This window comes from Bubalus kerabau, chromosome 20, assembly GCF_029407905.1.
Source record: "Bubalus kerabau isolate K-KA32 ecotype Philippines breed swamp buffalo chromosome 20, PCC_UOA_SB_1v2, whole genome shotgun sequence".
Classification (NCBI taxonomy): domain Eukaryota; kingdom Metazoa; phylum Chordata; class Mammalia; order Artiodactyla; family Bovidae; genus Bubalus; species Bubalus kerabau.
In genome coordinates this window covers 47,664,276-47,691,580 of record NC_073643.1, presented here as the reverse complement: position 1 = coordinate 47,691,580, position 27,305 = coordinate 47,664,276, and the positions used below count along the sequence as shown (strand labels likewise).

Below are 27,305 nucleotides of genomic sequence, written 5' to 3'. Positions count from 1 at the left end.
ATTTGTAAATGATAAAAATTGATAAAAGGTTAAAAAAAGTTTAAAAGGTTTCAGGATTCTGTCCTGCCCAATTATTTTTTAAGCCATTATTTTGTACCCAATTAAAAGTTCCCAAAGCGTGCATCCTGGGGTCCTCTGGGAACTTGTCCAGGCAGCATTCGGGGGGAGCAGTGCAACCGCTTTCCTCATCGGGGTAGCAAAGCCCCCTTGGCAGATAGTTAGTCCCTCTTGTCAAGGAAGGCTGTCTTAAAATTGCATCATCGTTTTTCCTGTAGTTCTTTCTCTGTCTGCTGTGAATGGAAGAGGGAGGACTGGGTTATTTCAGTTCCGGCAATGGACACATCAAAACTGCTTCCCTTTTCCCTACTCTGTTTCCCTTGAGGACCTAATTTATTTCATGCATTTTGACCTATCTCTGCTGAAACGACCGCTGTGGTTCTCTGTTGAGGCCTTTCCCTTCCGCCTTTTCTGGCCCGCAGGCCAACCCCCCAGGCCACAGTCCTCTCCACAGTGATGTCAGTCTGGCTGCTGGGCCCAGCTGGATGGAGGTGTGTTTTATGAAGTTCAACCCTGCACCCTGGGCCATAAATACACATTGTGCACATAAATGTACAGCTAACATTGGCCAGACCCCTCCAAAGAACCATGTTAATAAGCAGACAGTAAGTCTTTAAAATATGGAAAAGCAGTTAATCTTTCCGCTGGCAAATCCTTCATAGGGGGTTGTTTTCCTCCACTGCAGTAATAGCTGCCTGCAAAGATTTTCATCTCCTAGGACTCGAGGTATAAGTGGGGGTTACTGTGGAGCTTCATGAGCACACTTGGGAAGTCTTCACCTTACGGGGTTATGTGTTAAAAGGAATAATGTCCTATACTGGTCGTCATTAAGCATCCATATTGAGTCTGGGTCTGCCCTCAAGGGTCTTGAGCACTAATAATTCCAGTACAAGACAGAAAGCTGGTTGCCTATGATTGCAGTCCCACAACAGGCCTGGGCTCCAGAGGTGTGCAGCTCTGCCTGTGTTTCTCTGGGAAGTCACTTAATCTATTGTTTCCCCATCTTTGAAATGGCCACAATCACATCTTTTTTAATATAGCTTCTGTAGAAGTTTACTTATGCTCTCTGAGTCCCAGTTTTCTCTTTTGTGAAATAAGAAAATCAATATTCTTTGCTCCCAGTGCAATATTCCATTTCATAAATGTTTGAAGAATACCTGTATACATTCTCCTTATAGAGAACTCCAGTGTTATAGATTACATTCGTTTCCATGGATAATTATTCCCAGTCTTTTCCTCTTTTCCACCACTGCCATCCTGTTCTCTCCCTACCATCTCCTCTTCCCTTGCTCTCTCTCCCACTGATGATATGATAGGAGGATCAAACTTGAGGATAGGCGTGGGGGTTCAGTAGACAGAACGTGCATGGACCCGATACCTGCTTGCTTTTTGGAGAGACGAAAGGTCAAGTTTGTAAACTACCTCTAATCTGTTGAGCAGTCATGACTTCTATCTATGTGTCTCAGGTAGAGAAAGGGAGTTGCCAGTGGGTTGACTTGAAGGAGAACATAGATGATGGCTGTCAGTTTGGAGATGACATGATTTGTGCCTTAAAAAATATTTAATTTCACTTGGTCCTTACATTTATTTTATCACTAGAAAGACACGTATGTTCTGATCGTTTTTGTGTTGTACCCACATGTGTTCCACTTGCTTTGTGCATTTATTCCTTCTGTGTTATCTCATGTTATTCCTAACGCAAATGATAAGTCTTATCCATCCCATTTATTTTTCCTGTTCTCTGTAGCAGAATCAAATACTGTTAGATGAGTATTTTGCAATGTTCCTAAAAATATTTATGTATAGTTTTGCAACATTATTTTCCCACTTACTATGTTTTGGATATCTTTTATAACACTACATAGACATCTTTTACCCTTTCAAGTGTTGCCAAGTAAACCATAGAAGAGATACACTGTTGCTTATTTAATCATTCCTCTACTGATGGACTTTCAGATGGCTTTTGTTTTTTCCTCCTCTCCATGAACAAGGTTACCAAGAGCATCTTTATATGTCGTCTTGGGTTCTTGAACAATAATTTCTCTTACTGAGAAGTAAAACTACTGGAAAAGTAGGATCTAAATCATTTTCACTGAAACAGTAACAAATTATTCATATATTGCCTATAAAAGTTTACTTTCCCACCAACAGTGTAAAATAATAGTCACTTCTTCAAACTCTCAGTCATTTGATATCACCATAAAGTTTTGCCATTCTGATGGTAAAAAATGAGTTTGATTATTTCAATTTCATTTTAATTTACACATACTTAATTTTAGTGAGATTGGACCCCTTTTACATATCAGCTGTCCATCTGTGCTTCCTCTTCTGTAAATTATCTCATGGGTTTTAATACTAATTAGGGGCAAACAATTTCCTTCTTCTCTCTTTTTTCTTATAAACTCAATTTTATACAGTTGTCCAGACTATATTTATATGAAATCTTAGGATCATCACTTCAAATTCCATCAAAATTCCTGTTGGGATTTTATTGGGATTACTCTGAATTAAAAGATTACTTGAAGGAGAATGACACCTTTAATATATAACTGTTCTCTTTCACCACCGCTGTGGAATTAGGGTTTTTTTTATGTTTAGTAAAGTTTGATCATTTTCTTCATAGAGAAACATCTTTTACTAGATTTACTCTTGGGCATTTCACAGTAATTATTGATACTATCAATGGTTCTTTATTTCATAAGTATTTTTTCATTGGTTATTGCCAGTGTCAAGGAAAGACTGTGGTTTTATATGCTGATTATGTAACTGGTTAGCTTGCTTGGTTCTTTTCTGTGTTGTAATAGTTGGTCAGTGGGTTCATATGGATTTTCTACAGACACAGTGATATCTGTTCTTTGGGTGATTTGGTAGTTTTGATTTGTGGGTAGATTCTCAATGAGCATTTCAGATTTTTTTCATGCAGTTGGTTTGCTTGTGTTTTTATAGCCTGACCAAATGTTGATAACTTATACATTATCCTCCAACGTGTGTTTGCTCTAAGTTTTCAAATTATTTGTAATGATATACATAATACTCACTTAAAGGTTTACAATGCCTCTGTCTCTTTTGGGTTTTAATGTAACTTTGTAACTTCTTTTTCTTGATCAGGAGTGTCAGAAGTAGACTTATGTCCTTGTTCTTTTAAGCCTGAGTTTGATTCTTCTAGTTATCTTCACATTTTTACTTGCATTTTCTTCTTCTTTTATCTTTATAAATTCATTCTGTCATTGGCTCAGTGAATATTTACTGAGCATCTGCTCTGTCCCAGGCATAACTCTAGGTGCTGGGGATAAAAGATCACCATGGGCAGACACAGGCAACTTTTTTCCCATGGAAACCACAGTTTGCTGTCAGGGGGCAGACAGTGAGCAGGTAAGGAGAAAGTGGAGGCAAAGAGATTTGAGAAGAAAGGCAGTGTGGTTGTTTATTTGGTGTCCTTGACAAGAACCAATTCAAGAGTGTGGTAAGGACAACAACCTTATTGGAGTAGATTTGTGAAAGGAAAGAAGTGAGGAAGTAGAGAAACTGAAAGAGAGGGAAAGAGAAAAAAAGGAGAGAGAGAGAGCGATTGTCAGTACCTCTTCTTAGGAGTTGTACCATAAATGAGGACAGGGAAACAGGGTAGTAGCTAAAGGTAAGCTAAGGGAGTTTTGTGTAAATTGAAGAGGATGGCTAGAAAGACAGGAGGAACTACTTATATACACAATGATCACCTCTCTCCTCGTCCATCAGTCACATCCTTGCGGGAGCCTGGGGGCTGGACTTTGGAGAGGGGCATCAGTCCTCAGTACCAGTATACCACAAGGGAGACTGAGGGTAGGATACAGGTACAGGTTTATGTTCTTACTTTTCCAGCTTCTTGTTTCAAAAACACAGTTCATTTATTTGCAGATTTTTTTCCCAATAAAAAATATTTAAGGTCACACTGCACAGATTGGGCTGTTCTCAAATTCGTAAGGATTAACTGGATGTATTTTTAACTATTAATTTCCATTGTTTATATTTAAAAGAATATGTAATTGATGCTTTCTGCTCTTTGGAATGTGTTGCAGTTCCCTGCATTTGAAAATAGCATATTCTGGATTACTTAGGTCTGTAAAGTTTTTGCTGTCAATTTTATTAATAAATAAGTCATGTGTCCATCAAATACTTTTGGTATTTCTATCAGCTTGTACATCATGATCATAAAAATTCATGTCATATCTTGTAATACTATATATACTCTAAAGAATAGAATACATTTATTGAGATAAAGATGAATAAAGATAATTTATAGAGAAATTGGCCATTTTTTTAAGATTATAGTCTAGTTCAACTGAGTAAACTGAATTTGGTAAAAATATCATGAAAAATTTATGTGACAGGATTCTGGACTTGGGGGTAAATATTCAGTTAATCTATTTGCTCTAGAAGAATATGGGATTTGTTCTCCAACTTGTTCCTCCAAAGAGTATTATTATAATGACATTACTTTGTCATTTCAGTGTAGTGGGTCAGATGAGAAAGAGGTATCATTAAACTTACTTATGTTGGACTAAGTGTACAGATGGGCCCAGAAGATTAAAAGAAAAAAAGTGAGGACGGACTGCCCAAGGTGGCAGAGTCGAAATGTGTGCACTCATCTTCCCCTGCAAGAACACCAAAATCATGAGTAGCTATGTGGCCTTTGTGCCAGCATGACCTGGTCTCTGAGACGATTGGAGCTCCTTAACCAACTAGCATTGATTTCATCCTAAGCAATATACCTCTGTTATGGGTGGACATTGTGCAAAGTGATTGAGGGAAAGGTCTAGGAAGTTCATGTTCTTTTATAATTACTATGACATGGCTTCAGTCTATCCTTGAGGTGAGAAGGAGAGAAACATACACTCAGAAGGACATCAAATGCAACTTGCAATGGTTTTTAAGCCCTAGGAGAAGAAAATGAGTCTTGGAAAAGCATAACCTCTTAGAGCTTAGAAACTGAGGCAATTTAGTCAACTCTGACTCTCCTGTTTCATGCACATAAAGTCTAGTCTTTCCAAGATGAGTTGTGTGAGCTACGTATGGACATAGCTATTGTCTTCTTAGTGCAGCTTCGGATTTGCAATGAAGAGCCTCATGGAAAGAGGCAACTTGAGTAGTAAACCAGTCTCTGAAACTTGTTTTCCAAAATACTATAGCAGTTCTCCCACTCTGGAGGAAGTTTTCCTCATGGCTATTAACTTGGGGGATGGTAAATGACCACTCACTATCTCTCTGCCTCTTGTTCCAACAGGTCCTTTGTCATCCAGCAGATCCCAAGCAGCAATTTGTTCATGGTGGTGGTGGACAGCAGCTGCCTCTGTGAGTCTGTGGCCCCCATCACCATGGCACCCATTGAAATCAGGTATATCCTTTTGTGTGTCAGTCCAGCCGCGACTGATGAAGCTGCTAAGGGGGAGCAACAGTAGGAAACCCAGGGGAGGAATCTCAGAGAGGGAGGGATGATATTCTTTCCACTGTTAGAGAGCAGGTGTTAAGGGAGCTAAGTGCCAAGTTTTGACGTCTGAAATGCAGAATAAGGAAAAGGAGCATCTTGGAAATATGCCTTAACTACAGTCAACATAATGAATCGCTTAAGTGTGAACGTTTAAAGGCCCAGAAGATCAGAAGGCGTCCGGAATCTTGTCATGGCTTCCATCCTGAGGTAATCTGATACCCGCTCCTACTCTTTTACCATCAGATTCTCCATGAGGATCTCACAGCCATCAGAGAACTATAGCTCAAAAGTTTACTCTTGAGAAAATCATCCCTTTCAGGCAAACCAAGAAATAATATATAGGAAGGCTAATGGTACTCTACATTCAGCCTCTCAATGCCTTCTTATTTAGTCTTTACTTAATAGTCTTTTCTTATTATAGTCACATATATTTTTTAAAAGCCTCTTTACTATCTTCCCTTTTACAAATGTGCTATAGTTTTACCACTTTCCACTATTACACATAAAGCGGCTCTGACCATCTTGTTTTACTTATTTCAAATTGTAGTTAAAGTTATTTTCCCTTGCTTACTTTTAGACAGCCTTTTACTTATAAAAAAATCATGTAAAGCAAAAGTCACAGTACTAATGTCAGATCAAGAGTCACAATATCTAAATGTGGGATGATAAGCCTTTAAACCCCCTATAACACATGAGGTCACAACTATAAAGGCACTACATTTACACCAAAAGTGATGATCAGAGAAAAAATTAAGCTTGTAGTAAAGAAAGTAAACTTATAGATGTAGGTGAATTATGTCCTTCAAAGTTGTAGGCAAAAAGATTTAAATATAGTAAAAAAAATTACAATTTAAAAATACTCCACCTCCATCTTGAAAAACAGAAAACTGGCCTAGACCAATTATTATAGGGATACTGAGAGGATATTTATTTTTTATAAAATGCCACTGTAGCCCACTGACTGTTAATGTCACCTGTAAATACCAAATAATTTTAATGTTATTTAAACTATCCAAATACTAGAAAATATTTTAAAGTCAGTGTAGTGCTAAGAAGAATTTGGAATTTATTGAGAATGTTTGCTTCTATGTACAAGGGAGAGTTCAATAACATATGTTGTAAAGGCTTTTCATAAAATCCAATGATCACCTCTAGTAAAAGATCTATGTAAAATAGAAATATGAACAATTGTCCCAAAACAATAAAGCCACTTCATTTCAGCCAGAACTGCATGGTGCTGCTGCTGCTAAGTTGCTTCGGTTGTGTCTGACTCTGTGCGACCCCATAGATGGCAGCCCACTAGGCTCCTCCACCCCCAGGATTCTCCAGGCAAGAATACTGGAGTGGGTTACTATTTCCTTCTCCAGTGCATGAATGCATGCTAAGTCCCTTCAGTCATGTCCGAGTCTGTGTGACCTCACAGACACAGCCCACCAGGCTCCTCTGTGCACAGGATTCCCTGGGCAAGAATACTGGAGTGGGTTGCTGTTTCCTTCTTCCCAGAACTGCATCAGTTCAGTTCAGTTCAGTGGATCAGCCGTGTCTGACTCTTTGCGACCCCATGAATCACAGCACACCAGGCCTCCCTGTCCATCACCAACTCCCGGAGTTCATTCAAACTCACGTCCATCGAGTCAGTGATGCCATCCAGCCATCTCATCCTCTGTTGTCCCCTTCTCCTCCTGCCCCCAATCCCTCCCAGCATCAGAGTCTTTTCCAATGAGTCAACTCTTCGCATGAGGTGGCCAAAGTACTGGAGTTTCAGCTTTAGCATCATTCCTTCCAAAGAAATCCCAGGGCTGATCTCCTTCAGAATGGACTGGTTGGATCTCCTTGCAGTGCAAGGGACTCTCAAGAGTCTTCTCCAATACCACACTTCAAAAGCATCGATTCTTCAGCGCTCAGCCTTCTTCACAGTCCAACTCTCACATCCATACATGACCACAGGAAAAACCATAGCCTTGACTAGATGAACCTTTGTTGGCAAAGTAATGTCTCTGCTTTTGAATATGCTATCTAGCTTGGTCATAACTTTCCTTCCAAGGAGTAAGCGTCTTTTAATTTCATGGCTGCAGTCACCATCTGCAGTGATTTTGGAGCCCAGAAAAGTAAAGTCTGACACTGTTCCCATTGTTTCCCCATCTATTTCCCATGAAGTGTTGGGACCGGATGCCATGATCTTCGTTTTCTGAATGTTGAGCTTTAAGCCAACTTTTTCACTCTCCACTTTCACTTTCATCAAGAGGCTTTTGAGTTCCTCTTCACTTTCTGCCATAAGGGTGGTGTCATCTGCATATCTGAGGTTATTGATATTTCTCCTGGCAATCTTGATTCCAGCTTGTGTTTCTTCCAGCCCAGCGTTTTCTCATGATGTACTCTGCATATAAGTTAAATAAGCAGGGTGACAATATACAGCCTTGATGTACTCCTTTTCCTATTTGGAACCAGTCTGTTGTTCCATGTCCAGTTCTAACTGTTGCTTCCTGACCTGCATATAGGTTTCTCAAGAGGCAGGTCAGGTGGTCTGGTATTCCCATCTCTTTCAGAATTTTCTACACTTTATTGTGATCCACACAGTCAAAGGCTTTGGCATAGTCAATAAAGCAGAAATAGATGTTTTTCTGGAACTCTCTTGCTTTTTCCATGATCCAGCGGATGTTGGCAATTTGATCTCTGGTTCCTCTGCCTTTTCTAAAACCAGCTTGAACATCAAGAAGTTCACAGTTCACGTATTGCTGAAGCCTGGCTGGGAGAATTTTGAGCATGACTTTACTAGCATGTGAGATGAGTGCAATTGTCTGGTAATTTGAGGATTCTTTGGCATTGCCTTTCTTTGGGATTGGAATGAAAACTGACCTTTTCCAGTCCTGTGGCCACTGCTGAGTTTTCCGAATTTGCTGGCATATTGAGTGCAGCACTTTCACAGCTTCATCTTTCAGGATTTGGAATAGCTCAACTGGAATTCCATCACCTCTGCTAGCTTTGTTCGTAGTGATGCTCTAAGGCCCACTTGACTTCACATTCCAGGATGTCTGGCTCTAGGTGAGTGATCACACCATTGTGATTATCTGGGTCGTGAAGATCTTTTTTGTACAGTTCTTCTGTGTATTCTTGCTACCTCTTCTTAATATCTTCTGCTTCTGTTAGGTCCATACCATTTCTGTCCTTTATTGAGCCCATCTTTGCATGAAATGTTCCCTTGGTATCTCTAATTTTCTTGAAGAGATCTCTAGTCTTTCCCATTCTCTTGTTTTCCTCTATTTCTTTGCACTGATCGCTGAGGAAGGCTTTCTTATCTCTTCTTGCTGTTGTTTGGAACTCTGCATTCAGATGCTTATATCTTTCCTTTTCTCCTTTGCTTTTCACTTGTCTTCTTTCACAGCTATTTGTAAGGCCTCCCCAGACATCCATTTTGCTTTTTTGCATTTCTTTTCCATGGGGATGGTCTTGATCCCTGTCTCCTGTACAATGTCACGAACCTCATTTCATAGTTCATCAGGCACTCTATCTATCAGATCTAGGTCCTTAAATCTATTTCTCACTTCCACTTATAATCCTAAGGGATTTGATTTAGGTCATACCTGAATGGTCTAGTGGTTTCCCCTACTTTCTTCAATTTAAGTCTGAATTTGGTAATAAGAAGTTCATGATCTGAGCCGCAGTCAGCTCCCAGTCTTGTTTTTGTTGACTGTATAGAGCTTCTCCATCTTTGGCTGCAAAGAATATAATCAGTCTGATTTCGGTGTTGACCACCTGGTGATGTCCATGTATAGAGTCTTCTCTTGTGTTGTTGGAAGAGGGTGTTTGCTATGACCAGTGCATTTTCTTGGAAAAATTCTATTAGTCTTTGCCCTGCTTCATTCTGTATTCCAAGGCCAACTTTGCCTGTTACTCCAGGTGTTTCTTGACTTCCTACTTTTGCATTCCAGTCCCCTATAATGAAAAGAACATCTTTTTTGGGTGTTAGTTCTAAAAGGTCTTGTAGGTCTTCATAGAACCGTTCAACTTTAGCTTCTTCAGCGTTACTGGTTGGGGCATAGACTTAGATTACTGTGATATTGAATGGTTTGCCTTGGAAACAAACAGAGATCATTCTGTCATTTTTGAGATCGCATCCAAGTACTGCATTTCAGACTCTTTTGTTGACCATGATGGCTACTCCATTTCTTCTGAGGGATTCCTGTCCACAGTAGTAGATATAATGGTCATCTGAGTAAAATTCACCCATTCCAGTCCATTTTAGTTCACTGATCCCTAGAATGTCGACATTCACTCTTGCCATCTCTTGTTTGACCACTTCCAATTTGCCTTGATTCATGGACCTGACATTCCAGGTTCCTATGCAATATTGCTCTTTACAGCATCAGACCTTGCTTCTATCACCAGTCACATCCACAGCTGAGTGTTGTTTTTGCTTTGGCTCCATCCCTTCATTGTTTCTGGAGTTATTTCTCCACTGATCTCCCATAGCATATTGGGCACCTACTGACCTGGGGAGTTCCTCTTTCAGTATCCTATCATTTTGCCTTTTCATACTGTTCATGGGGTTCTCAAGGCAAGAATACTGAAGTGGTTTGCCATTCCCTTCTCCAGTGGACCACATTCTGTCAGATCTCTCCACCACGACCCGCCCATCTTGGGTTGCCCCATGGGCATGGCTTAGTTTCATTGAGTTAGACAAAGCTGTGGTCCTAGTGTGATTAGATTGACTAGTTTTCTGTGAGTATGGTTTCAGTGTGTCTGCCCTCTGATGCCCTCTTGCAATACCTACCATCTTACTTGGGTTTCTCTTACCTTGGGCGTGGGGTATCTCTTCACGGCTGCTCCAGCAAAGCGCAGCCATTGCTCCTTACCTTGGATGAGGGGTATCTCCTCACTGCTGCCCTTCCTGACCTTCAACGTGGGATAGCTCCTCTAGGCCCTCCTGCGCCCGGGCAGCCACCGCACCTTGGATGTCGGGTTGCTCCTCCCGGCAGCTGCCTCTGGTGGAACTGCATACTTAGCATTAAATTCACAAGAGTAAAAATCTTTTAAAGTTAATAAGACAAATTGCTTTGGAGACTAGATACATGATAAACACTAAGAAACAAGAGAGCAACAACAATGACAAAAAAAAAACACTGTTTTTTTCTTTAAGGTTCTAGACCCAGTAGGATGAAGTCAGTGGAAAAGAATAGATACTCTTACATATGACAGAAGTTCAGTTCAAAGGGGAGAACATAGAATGGACCTGAATGATAAATGATGGTCTCATAAGAAATTCTAGGGATTGGACCCATACTTCTGGATTGGAAGAATTAGCATTATTAAAATGGACATAGTACACAAAGCAGTCTACAGATTCTCTATCAAAACACCCACAACATTTCACAGAAGTAGAGCAAATAATCTTAAAGTTTATATGTTACCATAAAAGACCCAGAATCACCAAAGCTGATCTGAGAAAAAAGAACAAAGCAGGAGGCATCACCATCCCAGGTTTAAGACAGTGCTACAAAGCTACAGTAATCAAAACAGCATGGCGTTGCCACAAAAACAGACATAGGGATAATGGAGCAGGATAGAAAGCCGAGAAATAAACCCACACACCTATGTCAATTAATCTTCAACAAAGGAGGCAATATACAATGGGAAAAAGATAACCTCTTCAACAAGTGGTGTTGGGAAAGCTGGACAGTCAGATGTAAATCAGTGAAGTGAGAACACATCCTCACACCATACATGAAAATAAATTCAAAATGCCTTAAAGGTTTAAATATAAGACATAGCACCATAAAACTCCTAGAAGAAAACATAGGCAAGACATTCTCTGGTATAAATTGTACCAATGTTTTCTTAGGTCATTCTCCTAAGGCAATAGAAATAAAGTAAAAATAAACAAATGAGACCTAATCAAACTTATAAGCTTTTATACAGCAAAGAAAACTATAAACAAAACAAAAGGAAATACCTAAGGGGTAGAAGAAAATATTTGCAAATGATGCAACTGAAAGGGCTTAATTTCCAAAATATACAACAGCTCATACAACTCAAAACAAAGCCAGAGAGCCCATTTGAAAAATGAGCAGATGACCTAAATAGACATTTCTCCAGAGAAGACATACAGATGACCAACAGGCACATGAAAAGATACTCATCATCACTAAGACTCCTAGCGACCCCACAGACTGCAGCCCACCAGGCTCCTCCATCCATGGGATTTTCCAGGCAAGAGTACTAGAGTGGGGTGCCATTGCCTTCTCCTCACTAATTATTAGAGAAATGCAAAACACAACTACAATGAGACACCACCTTATACCAGTCAGAATGACCATCATTAAAAGGTGTACAAATCACAATGCTGAAGGGAATGTGGAGAAAAGGTAACCCTCCTACACTGTGATAAGAATGTAAATTAGTGCAGCCGCTACGGGAAACAATATGGATGTTCCTCATAAGGTAAAAGTAGGGTTTCCGTATGATCCAGCAATCTCACTACTGGGCATGTATCCAGACAAAAATATCATTTGAAAAGATATATGCGCCCCTGTCTTCACAACAGCACTGTTTACAGTAGGCAAGACATTGAAACAATCTAAGTGTCCACCATCAGATGAATCTATAAAGATGTGTAGTGTGTGTATATATATAATGGAATATTACTCAGCCATACAAAAGAATGAAATAATGCCATTTGAAGCAACATGGAGGAACCTAGAGATTATTATACTAGCTGAACTAAATCAGAAAGAGAAAGACAAATACCATATGATATCCCTTATATGTGGAATCTAAAATATGTCACAAATGAGCATATCTACAAAACAGAAACAAAATCACAGATATAGAGGTGGGGGGAAAGGATTGGAAATTTGGGATTAACAAGTGAAAGCTATTATAAATGGGATGGATAAACAACAAGGTCCTACTGTATAGCACAAGGAACTTTACTCATTCTGTGATAAACCATAATGGAAAATAAAATGGGAATATATATATATATTCCCATTTTATGCATATATATGCATACCATATATATGCATACTATATATATAGTACACTTTGCTGTACAACAGAAAGCAATACAACATTGTAGATCAATTATATGCCAATGAAATTTCTAAAAGAAAAAAAAAATTCTAGGTATTGGAGAGACCTTCCTATCCAAGACCAGAAAAAATGGAAGAAAAACAGATTTATTTAACTATATAAAAATTACAACCTTTGATAAAAAGGATAACTGAGAGTCAGTATCCAATTTATAGAACCTGAGAACATTTATAAATAAAAGCATAAAGAGCTCTTTAAATTAATGAAGAAAAACTGCATTTAAAAATACACCAAGCTCTGAGACTTTCCTAGAGGTCCAGAGGTTGGGACTTTGCCTTCCCGTGTAGGGGGTGCAAGTTCAATCCCTGGTTGGGGAACTGGGGTCCTGCATGCCTCATGGCCAAGAAACCAAAATTTAAGAAACAGAAGCAATGTTGTACCAAGTTCAGTAAAGACTTTAAAAATGAACTATATATATTAAAAAAAAAAAGATCTTTAAAAAAAAAGAAACAATTAACCAAGGACATGAAAGATACAAGTCATTGGATGATCAGAAAATACAGGTACCAATGAAGTATCTGACAATAGCCATTGAAGGCAAAAATATCCTTTAGCTCTTCACTCTTATTCCTGAACATCTTTACCTTAGGCCAGAGCAGAAACAAATACCAATTTTGGTGAAGGACTTGCATTCAACACTCTTTGTAACAGTAGAGAACACATGAGAAGATGAACAACCATCAGTAAGGAAAAAAAAAAAAGACTGAATAAAAGAAACTTAAAATAATGAACATGGAGAAATTTCTGTCAATTACTAGATGAAAATCATGGTACAGAAAGGAGTAAATAATATGATTTAATTTTTGTAAAACAGAACCTCCCTTCCCTGAAATTAAAAAGAAGTCACACGTGTTAATAAAACCTTCCATAGCCAAGTCTCTGAAATGATCCGAGATGTGATCGTTTACTTAGAAGGTCAATATTTTGCTTTTATAAAATAATCACAACAGACATCTCTACCAACAGTCCTTTACCTCTTGAGTGTTCTGCATTGGAGTATGCAAAAAGTCATTTTGCATATTTTATGCATTGACAAGTGAAGTCAGAGATTGTCTTTACTAATGTGATGAAATGTACACAAGTCCATTTCCTGGACATTATCTAGATTCCAAATGATTTTGTTCATATGCTGAAGAGCAGGGAGAGAGATCTGGGGACGCCACATACCTTGGGAAGTTTAAGGCATCTTGGAATCGGTCTCTGCTCTAACCAACCCTGCCTTTCCCTGTAGGAGAATGCGAGGGAGTGTGGGGGTGCACCGAATCTCAAGGCCAAGATGGTCCTGATCCTGTTCCCTCTGCTTTTGATACTCTTCTCAAGGTGACACTGATGGAGATGTTCTCTTGGCATGCTAAATTATGGATAAACTGTGAACCAAACTATGGTGCGACATAGGAGACGTGAAATATAGTCCAGCCATCAGCATCTCATGATTTTAAACTGTGCGTGATACAAACTCTTAAAAATATGTTGACAGAAAAGTTATCTTTTTACTTTGCCAGTCATGCAAATGTGAGTTTGCTACATTATTATCATCCTTCATCAGAAACGGGACTGCAAGTGGGCAGCATCCCTTCTGCTTGAAACCCATTGAAACCAATTTAAAACTGTGTACTTTTTAAATAAAGTATGTTAAAATCATAATCTCCTGGTTTGGGTTTTGTTATCATTTTATTGCTGAGAAAACAGACTGAAAAGTGCATGAAAAAGTCACCCATTCCAGACGGCAAGAAAAGAATGGTTGTTGGCAGAGACTTCACTCTAAAGCAGATCCTAGACAAACATTTAACAATTGTTTAGATGCTCTACTCTGTTTTAAAAATATTTACAGAAGTAAATCAAAATATCATCTACATCAGAAGAATTTATTACACAGAGCCCTGAATTTTGTTGAACAAAACTTCAATAGAAATCATAATTTGGATGAGAACACAAGCTTCCATAATATTTAAGTGTTGAAGTATTTGGGAATAGAAATAAAGAAGTCATAAACCCTAGGAATTTGTTCTGAGAAGACTTGAAGGAGGAAAGAATGGTGACTACAAATGACTCAACTTTATTGCTTGAGAATTTGGCTTCTAGCTTTCCCCATAAACAGGAGATGAAATTCGGTCTTATATGTTACAGAATGTGAAACTACTCAGACCTGTAAGCATTAAAACACTGGATCATGAACCAAAGAAAATAGATTCCACTGGATTGTGATTCCAAAATAACCGTTCCAAGTGGAATAATTTCTGTGCCTAGGTAGAAATGAGAATGCCTTTCTTTAGAGGACAAACATCTAAAAGTCACGTGGAGAAATCAAACTCTTAAAAAAAAGGCTGCATTATCCTACTGACATCATACTACTTTATACTATAATGATTCTAGTATTTATAAGAATAATAGTACTGCATTGTTATGCTTCTTTCAATTACTATTTCTCCAACCCACAAAGTCTTCCTGCTCCTCAAGCATGCTAAGTGGACACCTGCCTCAGGGCCTTTGCACTTGCTATTCCCTCACCATGGGATGCTCTTTCTCCCAGATAGCCGCATGCTCTCCTCCCTTACCTTCTTCAGGTCCTTCTCTTGCGGCAGTCCACGCTGACCTCCTTGTGTATAGTTGTCACTTGCACGCGCCTTCACCCCTTCTCTCTTCCCTGCTTGATATTATCACCACTGGATTTGTTTATTGTTTGTCTCTCCCCAGGTGAATATAAACACCATGAAGGCAAGGATTTTATTTGTTGTTTTTTATTCTATCACTGCTGTATTCTCGTCTCCAAGGAGAGAAGAGTAGAGTATCCAGCTCAGAGCAGACCCTCAGTAAACATTTAAGCAAGTAAGCAAGTGATGGTAGTAGCAGGAGTTGCGGTTCCAGCATAGAGGACGGTTGTGTATACCTGTCCCCATGCTATAGCGCCCTGTGGGAGGCTCAGCGCTACGCAGAGAGCATGGAGTAATAGAATATCCTGTTATCCTGCCATTGCCAGTTTTGAAAACTTCTACTGCGAGACCTAATGATTGATGCCAATTGTCTCCAAAGGGATCTCATCACAGAAAGTTTTATTAAAATGTTTGGTTTGCTACTTATAATTAAGATAAACCTTAAAGTGATACAGTTAAATCTAACTGTATGGCACAGTTACTAAAATTATAAGCTTTGACATTCAATATAATAAGTTAATGGATTCAGAAGTCACCTGGAGCTAGCAGTATTTTTCCTAAACTGTAGCAGTACTCTTCCTAAACTGTAGAAACTTTCATATATGTGAACATTCATAAAAATATAGTAGAACATTTGCAATAGTTATTGAAGTTAGACTAATAAATCACAGTATAGACGAGAATATTTGTGTGATGCCTTTATCTGTCCTAAAATAACAACAGGGCAACTCCATATGCTATACATTCATTAGACTAAGATGATGCAGGACACTAAAATAAGATAGTAATGGCAGTGGTAAAAAGTACTATTCAATGTATGAAGCAGTTGTAAAATAAGGAACTGTAGCATTATTATTCTGGAGAAGGCAATGGCACCCCACTCCAGTACTCTTGCCTGGAAAATCCCATGGGCGGAGGAGCCTGGTAGGCTGCAGTCCATGGGGTCGCTAAGAGTCAGACATGATTGAGCAACTTCACTTTTCACTTTCATGCATTGGAGAAGGAAATGGCAACCCACTCCAGTGTTCTTGCCTGGAGAATCCCAGGGACGGGGGACCTGGTGGGCTGCCGTCTATGGGGTCGCAGAGTCACACATGACTTAGCAGCAGATCAGATCAAATCAGATCAGTCACTCAGTCCTGTCTGACTCTTTGCGACCCCATGAAACGCAGCACGCTAGGCCACTCTGTTCATCACCAACTCCCGGAGTTCACTCAGACTCACGTCCATCGAGTCAGTGATGCCATCCAGCCATCTCATCCTCTGTCGTCCCCTTCTCCTCTTGCCCCCAGTCCCTCCCAACATCAGAGTCTTTTCCAATGAGTCAACTCTTCACATGAGGTGGCCAAAGTACTGGAGTTTCAGCTTTAACATCATTCCTTCCAAAGAAATCCCAGGGCTGATCTCCTTCAGAATGGACTGGTTGGATCTCCTTGCAGTGCAAGGGACTCTCAAGAGTCTTCTCCAACACCACAGTTCAAAAGCATCAATTCTTCGGCGCTCAGCCTTATTCACAGTCCAACTCTCACATCCATGCATGACCACAGGAAAAACCATAGCCTTGACTAGACGGACCTTTGTTGGCAAAGTAATGTCTCTGCTTTTGAATATGCTATCTAGGTTGGTCATAACTTTCCTTCCAAGGAGTAAGCGTCTTTTAATTTCATGGCTGCAGTCACCATCTGCAGTGATTTTGGAGCCCAGAAAAATAAAGTCTGACACTGTTTCCACTGTTTCCCCATCTATTTCCCATGAAGTGATGGGACCGGATGCCATGATCTTCGTTTTCTGAATGTTGAGCTTTAAGCCAACTTTTTCACTCTCCTCTTTCACTTTCATCAAGAGGCTTTTGAGTTCCTCTTCGCTTTCTGCCATATGGGTGGTGTCATCTGCATATCTGAGGTTATTGATATTTCTCCCGGCAATCTTGATTCCAGCTTGTGTTTCTTCCAGTCCAGCATTTCTCATGATGTACTCTGCATATAAGTTAAATAAACAGGGTGACAACATACAGCCTTGACGAACTCCTTTTCCTATTTGGAACCAGTCTGTTGTTCCATGTCCAGTTCTAACTGTTGCTTCCTGACCTGCATACAGATTTCTCAAGAGGCAGATCAGGTGGTCTGGTATTCCCATCTCTTTCGGAATTTTCCACACTTTATTGTGATCCACACAGTCAAAGGCTTTGGCATAGTCAATAAAGCAGAAATAGATGTTTGTCTGGAACTCTCTTGCTTTTTCCATGATCCAGCAGATGTTGGCAATTTGATCTGTGGTTCCTCTGCCTTTTCTAAAACCAGCTTGAACATCAGGAAGTTCACGGTTCACATATTGCTGAAGCCTGGCTTGGAGAATTATGAGCATTTCTTTACTAGCCTGTGAGATGAGTGCAATTGTGTGGTAGTTTGAGCATTCTTTGGCATTGCCTTTCTTTGGGATTGGAATGAAAACGGACCTTTTCCACTCCTGTGGCCACTGCTGAGTTTTCCAAATTTGCTGGCATATTGAGTGCAGCACTTTCACAGCATCATCTTTCAGGATTTGGAATAGCTCAACTGGCATTCCATCACCTCCACTAGCTTTGTTCGTAGTGATGCTTTCTAAGGCCCATTTGACTTCACATTCCAGGATATCTGGCTCTAGGTCAATGATCACACCATCGTGATTATCTGGGTCGTGAAGATCTTTTTTGTACCCTTCTGTGTATTCTTGCCATCTCTTCTTAATATCTTCTGCTTCTGTTAGGTCCATACCATTTCTGTCCTTTATCGAGCCCATCTTTGCATGAAATGTTCCTTTGGCATCTCTGATTTTCTTGAAGAGATCCCTAGTCTTTCCCATTCTGTTGTTTTCCTCTATTTCTTTGCATTGATCGCTGAAGAAGGCTTTCTTATCTCTTCTTGCTATTCTTTGGAACTCTGCATTCAGATGTTTATATCTTTCCCTTTCTCCTTTGCTTTTCGCTTCTCTTCTTTTCACAGCTATTTGTAAGGCCTCCCCAGACATCCATTTTGCTTTTTTGCATTTCTTTTCCATGGGGATGGTCTTGATCCCTGTCTCCTGTACAATGTCATGAACCTCAGTCCGTAGTTCATCAGGCACTCTGTCTATCAGATCTAGGCCCTTAAATCTATTTCTCACTTCCACTGTATAATCCTAAGGGATTTGATTTAGGTCATACCTGAATGGTCTAGTGGTTTTCCCAACTTTCTTCAATTTAAGTCTGAATTTGGTGATAAGGAGTTCATGGTCTGAGCCACAGTCAGCTCCTGGTCTTGTTTTGGCTGACTGTATAGAGCTTCTCCATCTTTGGCTTTAAAGAATACAATCAATCTGATTTTGGTGTTGACCATCTGGTGGTGTCCATGTATAGAGTCTTCTCTTGTGTTGTTGGAAGAGGGTGTTTGTTATGACCAGTGCATTTTCTTGGCAAAACTCTATTAGTCTTTGCCCTGCTTCATTCCATATTCCAAGGCCAAATTTGCCTGTTACTCCAGGTGTTTCTTGACTTCCTACTTTTGCATTCCAGTCCCCTATAATGAAAAGGACATCCTTTTTGGGTGTTAGTTCTAAAAGGTCTTGTAGGTCTTCATAGAACCGTTCAACTTCAGCTTCTTCAGAGTTACTGGTTGGGGCATAGACTTGGATTACTGTGATATTGAATGCTTTGCCTTGGAAACGAACAGAGATCTTTCTGTCGTTTTTGAGATTGCATCCAAGTACTGCATTTCGGACTCTTTTGTTGACCATGATGGCCATTCCATTTCTTCTGAGGGATTCCTGCCCGCAGTAGTAGATATAATGGTCATCTGAGTTAAATTCACCCATTCCAGTCCATTTCAGCTCGCTGATCCCTAGAATGTCGACATTCACTCTTGCCATCTCTTCTTTGACCACTTCCAATTTGCCTTGATTCATGGACCTCACATTCCAGGTTCCTATGCTGTATTGCTCATTACAGCATCAGACCTTGCTTCTATCACCAGTCACATCCACAGCTGGGTATTCTTTTTGCTTTGGCTCCATCCCTTCATTCTTTCTGGAGTTATTTCTCCACTGATCTCCAGTAGCATATTGGGCACCTACTGACCTGGGGAGTTCCTCTTTCAGTATCCTATCATTTTGCCTTTTCATACTGTTCATGGGGTTCTCAAGGCAAGAATACTGAAGTAGTTTGCCATTCCCTTCTCCAGTGGACCACACTCTGTCAGTATAGCACTGCAAAGGGTAATATTTCTCTTGTTTTAAGAGTCTGTATAGTTTAAGAAAATATTAAAATAATAGGCAGAAGAGCACAGTTTTATTACTCTCAATATTAGAGGTCATAATAATTTAGAAGACCCTTGAGGGCCATTTGCAGTGTGTGTGATTCGGGAGCTTTGTGAAGATGCCTCTAATTGGCACACATATGCTGGGGAGCCTGTCAGGGGCATTTCTACTCATGTGACTTTGTTTTATATATCTAGCTCTCAGCAGCTGCAATTCCTACTAGGGACTTTGCAGGCATCATTTCCATTAGAAAGTGTTTCCTAATCCAGTAATTACAAAGCCTGGGCAGCTTTGCCCACTAGAGAACGTTCGGAAATATCTGGAAACATTTTTAGGTTGTTTCAGTTTGAGGCAAGAGGAAGTTTAAAACAAAATAATAGACGCCACAGACATTGTGGATCCCCACGTGGCATCTGAATTGTGTACCTTTGCTCCACCAGTGCTGGGAATCCCTTACATAGTGTAAGCTACTAATGTGCAGATTCAATTCAGTAGCAATCCCTGTATAGCATATCTTAAAATACTCAGATGATGGGGTCCTTCTTGTCCTTCAGGCCTCAGCAGTCTTCCACTGAACACCAGGGAATCCTCGCTCTCCACCTGCCGGTTTCTTTCAGAGCAAGGTACTCACAGGGCGCTGGCATTTTCCCTGTTCACTCTTAAGTCTCCCCTCCCACACCTTGTAGGAGGGAGCTCAACTGTCTGAATTCCCCACACTTTTAATTGCTTCTCAAGTTCAATTGAGAACACCCAGCAAGTGTTTGTGGAATGAATAAACCATTTCCATGATTCTGTTTATGAGAGCTTCTATTTACAAGTTACTGTGCAGAGAATTTCCATCATCATTTCCTACACCTGTTATTATTCCCATTTCACTGATGAGGAAACTGGACTTGACAAGCAAGTTACCCAGATTGCTAGAGGCGCTAAGAGGCAGGGCCTTCTGCCTTCACCGTTACAATACTATGTACCATATGCATCAGTACAATGTACTATGGTCCCACATGGCGGCAGACCCCGGTCCCCTCAGACAGGTACGAAGTCAGGATGGCAGTACTTTCTAGTTTGGGATACTATAATTCAGAAGCATTTGGACACACTAAAGGCAATATATGATAGTAGATTACAGTGATGTTTTTTGTTAACTATGGTTAGAAACAGCAGAGTAATATGGCGCTATGGCTACATCTGTAGTATATTGAAAATACAGTACTTCCTACTCATACACACATTTTAGGTGATGCAGGATGATTTAAACCAGGAGTCAGGAAGTTTTTTCTGTAAAGGACCAGAATGAATATTTTAGACTTTGTGGGCCGTGTCGTCTGTGTCTGTTGCAACTATTGAACTCTGCCATCATAGCACAAGAGCCCCTTGTGTCCCATTAAAACTTTCTTTAAAGGACACTGCAATCTGAATTTCTTATATTGTCACATGTCGCGAAATGTTATTATTCTTTAGAAGTTTCAAGCATCTAAAAATGTAAAGATCACTCTTAGCCTGAAAGCTGTACAAAACAGGCAGTGGGCCAGATTTGACACATGGACCATAGTTGATCAACCCCTTGATTGAGAAGATTGCTGCTGCCAATTTTTAAGGTTCTCACAATGTGATAAATCAGGAATCTCCTCACAGCTTACAGGCATGCATGCTAGAAGGTGTCAGCACTATCAATATGGGAGCTTCTATAGTACAAACATGCCCCCGTGATTTTGACTGTTCACGTCACACAACCTAGCACCATTTAACACATTGGAAGTACCTGAGTATAATCTAATGCCTTTATATGTATATAACTAAAGACATAAAAGAACATAACTCATGATAGTGTGCGAGCATTAGTGCTTCTCAGATTGTAAGGGGAGAGTATCGGCTGACATAATGCAGTTCAGCACAGCATATGATCAGTTCTGCTCCCATAATTATATGTAGTAAAGCAGAATATGCTGTGAGAGGGGGCACAGTGTATATAACAGACGTGCGGCTCAGAGGTGACTTGGCTAAGCCACCCAGCTGGTGATGGAGCAGGAAGGCCCTGTGCACTGTGCCACCTTGTTGACGTTCCCCTTGTCACTTTCTTTTCCTGCCACGTGCTTATTCTCGAGACCCAGAAAAGAACAGTTTCACCAGCCATATTGCATTATGCTGTTGGTGACGCTGGCTCCAGCTTCACTCCTGCATTATCCCATATACTGTCTTTACAGGAAATTTGACAGTATGATTATTTCACAATATGGTGCAGCAATGACACTCTTCTATCATTTCAGTCGCAATAACACAATTATGTTCTACATACCTTTTCTAACAGTAAGGCTGTTCTCCTTGTCCAGAGTCCTACCTTGCTTCTAGTTATGACAACGATGCAGCTCCTATGCTGGTGCAGCCTGCAGTTTTAGTTGAAACAACACAAGTGCTAATAGGGAGCCCAGTGGTCTATACAGGACTATAACCTACATCTGGAAAACCACCATTGCGACCCCCAAGGTTTCAGAGAAATAGTTAAGGAGGCATCCTGTTTCTCGGGAAATCACATTTCCTCATTTCATATCACTAAAAGCTTGTAATTTCCCCAACCCACTTGGCGACCACTTGGGTTCTGTGCCAGCTCTGATATTGAGAATAGTCTCTTTGCTGCATCACTCTACATGGTAGAACTATAATTTTAGCATTGTTATGATATGATTGCTAAGCCATGTCACACTTGTTTCCAACTCGGAAGCAATTCTGCCACTACAATAACTAGTGTGTAATATCTATAATTTTAGCAAAAGTACACAATCAGTCTAGCACTTAAATAGTAAGTATTCACTGAAGAGATACACTGCACAAATATTTATAGAATTGAGGTACCGTAATGTCTTTTGGTTTAGCACAGTAGTAAAACAATATCCTGAAAGACCATACATTTTCAGTTCAGTTCAGTTCAGTTGCTCAGTTGTGTCTGACTCTTTGAGACCCCGTGGACTGCAGCACGCCAGGCTTCCCTGCCTATCACCAACTCCCAGAGTTTGCTCAAACTTGTGTCCATTGAGTCGATGATGCCACCCAACCATCTCATCCTCTGTCCGCCCCTTCTCCTCCTGCCTTCAATCTTTTACAGTATTAGGGTCTTTTCCACTGAGTCAGTTCTTCGCATCAGGTGGCCAAAGTTTTGGAGCTTCAGCTTCAGCATCTGTCCTTCTGATGAATATTCAGGACTGATTTCCTTGAGGATGGACTGGTTGGATCTCCTTGCAGTCCAAGGGACTCTCCAAGAGTCTTCTCCAACACCACAGTGTGAGTCCTAATATTTGTAATTTGTAGTTTTAAATAAGTATCATATACTTCGCTGCCAGTATTTAACATCATCCATGTTATTATTCTTTGTTATTGTAGATGCAGTGCATTAAGATATAGTGCATGTGACCACAGCTTAATAATGCATAAATGCTGTGCTGTGCTAAGAGCGCTACATTGTTTCACATTATTATCAGGTATGTTATAATGTTCTGTAATTTTCTAATACCAGGGTAAATAATAATCTATACTAAGTTTTCTTTTATACCCATAGATCTAGAACCAACATTGATACCATAATAAATCTCTTATCTCCAAAATGTATATCAACAGTTAAAGAAACGGTCAGAGCTGTTTTGCAATTGTGTAGCATCAGTTTGCTACCGTTAGATATAGCGTGTACTGTTTCTTACCTTGTAACAATAACACTCAAGTACTGAAAATTCAGTACTGCTTTGGCTTTCAATGTATTGGTTTTACTGTTGCTGTAACCACACTAGGTCACATTTAGCGTATTTCTCTGACACTACCAAGAGGAATATGTGGCTGTTATACAAGGCACAATGTTTGAGGTCAGAATCACACGTAAAGTTGAGTTACAGCGTCACAACTTAATCCTTACGTGATTTTGCTCAAAATACCTGGTAGTTGTAAGCCTCAAGTTTTTCACCCGTATGAAGGAACTAATCACAGAACCCAACTCACAGTATTGCCTTTAGGTTTAAATGAGACAGTATCTAAATGAGGAATACTTTGAATTAAACATGATGTGATTTGGATAATTATTAGTTACTACTATTTTAATGATTTGTACTATTACGTTAATACTGCATACTAATTCTGATAATACTACTACTAGTAAGCTACTTAGAAATAATATTACTATATAATATGCTATCAACTATTTGAACCAGTTTTATAAAACCAAGTTGTCATCTTATCCTATGCTGCATTGATATCTTCTGGTTTCTTCTGCTTTAATATTGTTTATGGGATTGGCCACCTCATGCGAAGAGTTGACTCATTGGAAAAGACTCTGATGCTGGGAGGGATTGGGGGCAGGAGGAGAAGGGGACGACAGAGGATGAGATGGCTGGATGGCATCACTGACTCGATGGACGTGAGTCTGAGTGAACTCCGGGAGTCGGTGATGGACAGGGAGGCCTGGCGTGCTGCGATTCATGGGGTCGCAAAGAGTTGGACACGACTGAGTGACTTATCTGATCTGATGGTAACTTGGGGCTTCCCTGGTGGCTCAGATGGTAAAGAATCTGCCTGCAATGCCAGAGACCAGGGTTCAAACCTTGGATTGGGAAGATCCCCTGGAGAAGGGAATGGCATCCCACTCCAATATTCTTGCCTGAAGAATTCCATGGACAGAGGAGCCTGGCGGGCTACAGTCCATGGGGTCGCAGAATCAGACACGACTGAGTGACTAACATGATAATGACATGGTTATTTTAACTTTTTCTTTTGCTCACGACTTTATACCATTCTATCCTAAGTCACCTTTAATGATGGTAATTCTTAGACATTACTACTTATAACAGACAATCTGTGATTGAGTCATTTTGTGCTTGCTGTAAATGTAACCCCAAAAAAGGTATTTATATAGCTTAACCAACAGTGTTCTACTTTAATTTCACATCCCAGTTGGATGTATTAGATGCATCTCAATCTTGATACACTCCAAATATATCTCTGTATTTTCCCCTCCAACCAGTACTCCCTCTTTTCTCATCTTGGTCAAGAGCTTCAGCAGCCCCACCACCATGATCCAGTGGTGTATTCCAAATAATATGGACACTTTGACTCCTCTCTTCCTCACTCCACATCCAGTCCCCCAGGAAGACTAGCTCTGCAAAACAGATTTGAAATCTTCCTACAGCGTTTTATCTCTATCACTAACCTTAGTACAAACCTTGAGACTCTCTTTACAGAACAACTGAAGTAGCCTACTTGGAGGTCTCTGTGCTGCTCTTCACCACCGCCTCCTACCATGGATCCATTTCAAGTTTTGTCACTTTGCTTATTTTTTTCACTGGAAGTGCACTGAAAGCTCTAACATATTTCAAAATACATAAAAGTAGAAGATGGCTTGATGGGTGAAGAGAAAGAGAGTCAACTGAGTAACTAAGGGTCAGTTTCTTAACCTGTCTGAAATGTAATCTTCTCGCCTGTAAACAGGGATGATAAAAGGATGATTGTTGGCAGTAAATGTCTTTGTGTAGGTCAAATGTAAAGATGGTTCCTGGCACACAGGAAGCATACACTAATATCATCAGTTACTCGAAGTCATGGTGTAGACTTGATTTAATCAAAATGAATTTTACTAACAACTATCTTGGAGCATTCCATTTTTTTCAGTTTGAAAACATCAAGGGACTTCCTTGGATTCACCAAATAAAACTCAAAAATCTTAGCATGTAATTATGTTCGCATTCACCTTAACCTGCCAGGATTCATCCTAGAAGCAGCTCTTGTGCTACTCATCCATGCTTCCTGCAGACACAAGTACAAGCAGAGAGCGCATTGTCTGAATCTCACATTGCTCCCTTTACAAATCTCAAATAAAAATTCCCAGCCGTGTGGTAGGCATCTTAAGTGAATGCAGACATTGCCCTGTGGAAGCGTATGAAACCCATTTGGGTGAAAGCTAGTGCCACAAGGCTTTGACCAGCACCATGGACCCTCCCCTGATGAATTGCAGTTCGGAACTAGAACTGCTTTTGGTTTTAGAAAGGACAAAATTATTATAAGATCTGATGATAGAAAATCAGCTGGCGTGGGGAAGGTGAAAGGTGTTGCTATTCTTGAAAGGACAAGGCCTTTGGAAGAAAATGCCTAAACCTGCCAGAATTAAAATGCAACCTTTTGTTTGTAAACTTATAAGATTATGGGTTTAGAATTAATTCAAACTGAATCCTTTCCAGTTACCAGTAACCTAAAACTTGGGTCCATTATGCAATCGTGACTCAGTAAGTCCTTCGTAACATGACTTCCAAACACGACGGGAATTAGACCAACTTTGTAAATATTTGAAGTTGCTAGTTTAAAAATTAATTTGACTTATTTGCTTGCTAGTTGCCAGCAGCTTACGAGAGTTGGAGCTTTCTCTGTAATCATACATTATCATTCATGAATCTTTTAAAGGATTTATTTGGAAAAACTATAGGGTAGAACTCAGCATACCCGTTGCTGAAAACAAAAGTTGACTGTAGGTGATACTAGAGAGAAGGGAAAAAAGATGAAATAAAATTAGCCCTTGGTGTGTTGATTAAACTGAAGTCTAAGCACCATAATTCAGTTGGACATGTAGATGCTGTTTTTAGTTCTATTGTTGGACCCAATGAATTTTTTAAAACACTTCATTGAAATATTAATTCGCATACTATGCAATTCACACATTTAAAGTGTACAATTCAGTACATTTTCGTATATTCACAGAATTGTACAATTATCACTGCCATCTAATCACCCCAGAGGAAATCCTATATTCATTAGCAGTCACTTCTCTTTTCTCCTCTTTCTGCTCCCATCCCTAGGCACCCACTAATCTACTTTCTGTCTCTATAGATTTGTCTCTTCCAATCATCTCATATAAATGGAATCATATATGATCTTTTGTGTCTGACTTCTTTCACTTAGCATATTGTTTCTAAGGTTCACTAACGTCATAGCATGTAGCAGTACTTCTTTTTTTTTTTTTTGGTGAATAATATTCCAGTGTGACTTGGCCATATTTATTCATTCATCCATTAATGGCCATTTGGTTTTTTCCTTCATTTCATCTATTATGAACAGTGCTGTTGTGAACATTTGTGTACAAGTTTTTATGTGGACATATATTTTCATTTTTCTTGGATGGATACTTAGGAGTGAAATTGGTAGATCATATAGTAACACCACATTTAACATTGTGAGGAACTGCCATACTGTTTTCCAAATTGGTTGCATGATGTTACTTTCTCACCAGTGTATGAGTAATCCAGTTTTTCCATGTCCTTGCCAATGCTTATTATTATCTTTTTTTAAATTAGTATTGTAGCCATTCTAGTAGATGTGAAATGGTATCTCATAGCAGTTTTGATTTGCAGTTCCCTGATGGCTAATGACGGTGAACATATTTTCATGTGCTTATGGGCCATTTGTATATTTTCTTTAAAACAATGTCTATTCAGATCCTTTGCTCATTTTTGAAATTGGACTATTTGTCTTTTCATTGTTGAATTGCAGTAATACTTTATATGTCCTGGATACAAATCCTTTCTCAGAGAAATAATTTGCAAATATTTTCTCACAATCTGTGGGTTGTATTAAATTTTTTTAAATGGTAAATTATGTTGTTTCCTCTCTTAAATTTCTGGCATCTGTCCAGCTCACAAAATGATTCCTTCTTTCTCTGTGGATGTTTCCAAGAATTTCAGACCTCTTGTGTCCTGTCCATAACTGAACTTCATATCTTCTTTTCCCTTATCCCAGATCTACTTCTTTGAACAGCT

General features: G+C 39.7%; 1 protein-coding gene and 1 long non-coding RNA gene across 2 annotated transcripts in view; both read left to right on the top strand.

The window, feature by feature from the left end:
* The window catches only part of CACNA2D3 (calcium voltage-gated channel auxiliary subunit alpha2delta 3), a 908,562-nt gene extending 894,355 nt beyond the window's left edge, over nucleotides 1-14,207 (top strand). The window contains exons 36-38 of the mRNA XM_055556946.1: nucleotides 5,315-5,427; nucleotides 5,643-5,725; nucleotides 13,839-14,207. Coding sequence (XP_055412921.1) covers nucleotides 5,315-5,427; nucleotides 5,643-5,725; nucleotides 13,839-13,931 — 289 coding nt within the window. The 3' untranslated portion in view covers nucleotides 13,932-14,207. The remainder of the gene's footprint in view (nucleotides 1-5,314; nucleotides 5,428-5,642; nucleotides 5,726-13,838) is intronic.
* A 1,156-nt stretch (nucleotides 14,208-15,363) lies between these two features.
* On the top strand, nucleotides 15,364-22,794 carry LOC129634801 (uncharacterized). The gene is made up of 3 exons (XR_008705909.1): nucleotides 15,364-15,433; nucleotides 20,082-20,150; nucleotides 22,628-22,794. It is a non-coding gene; the product is annotated as an uncharacterized LOC129634801 (long non-coding RNA).
* The last annotated feature ends 4,511 nt before the right edge of the window (nucleotides 22,795-27,305 follow it).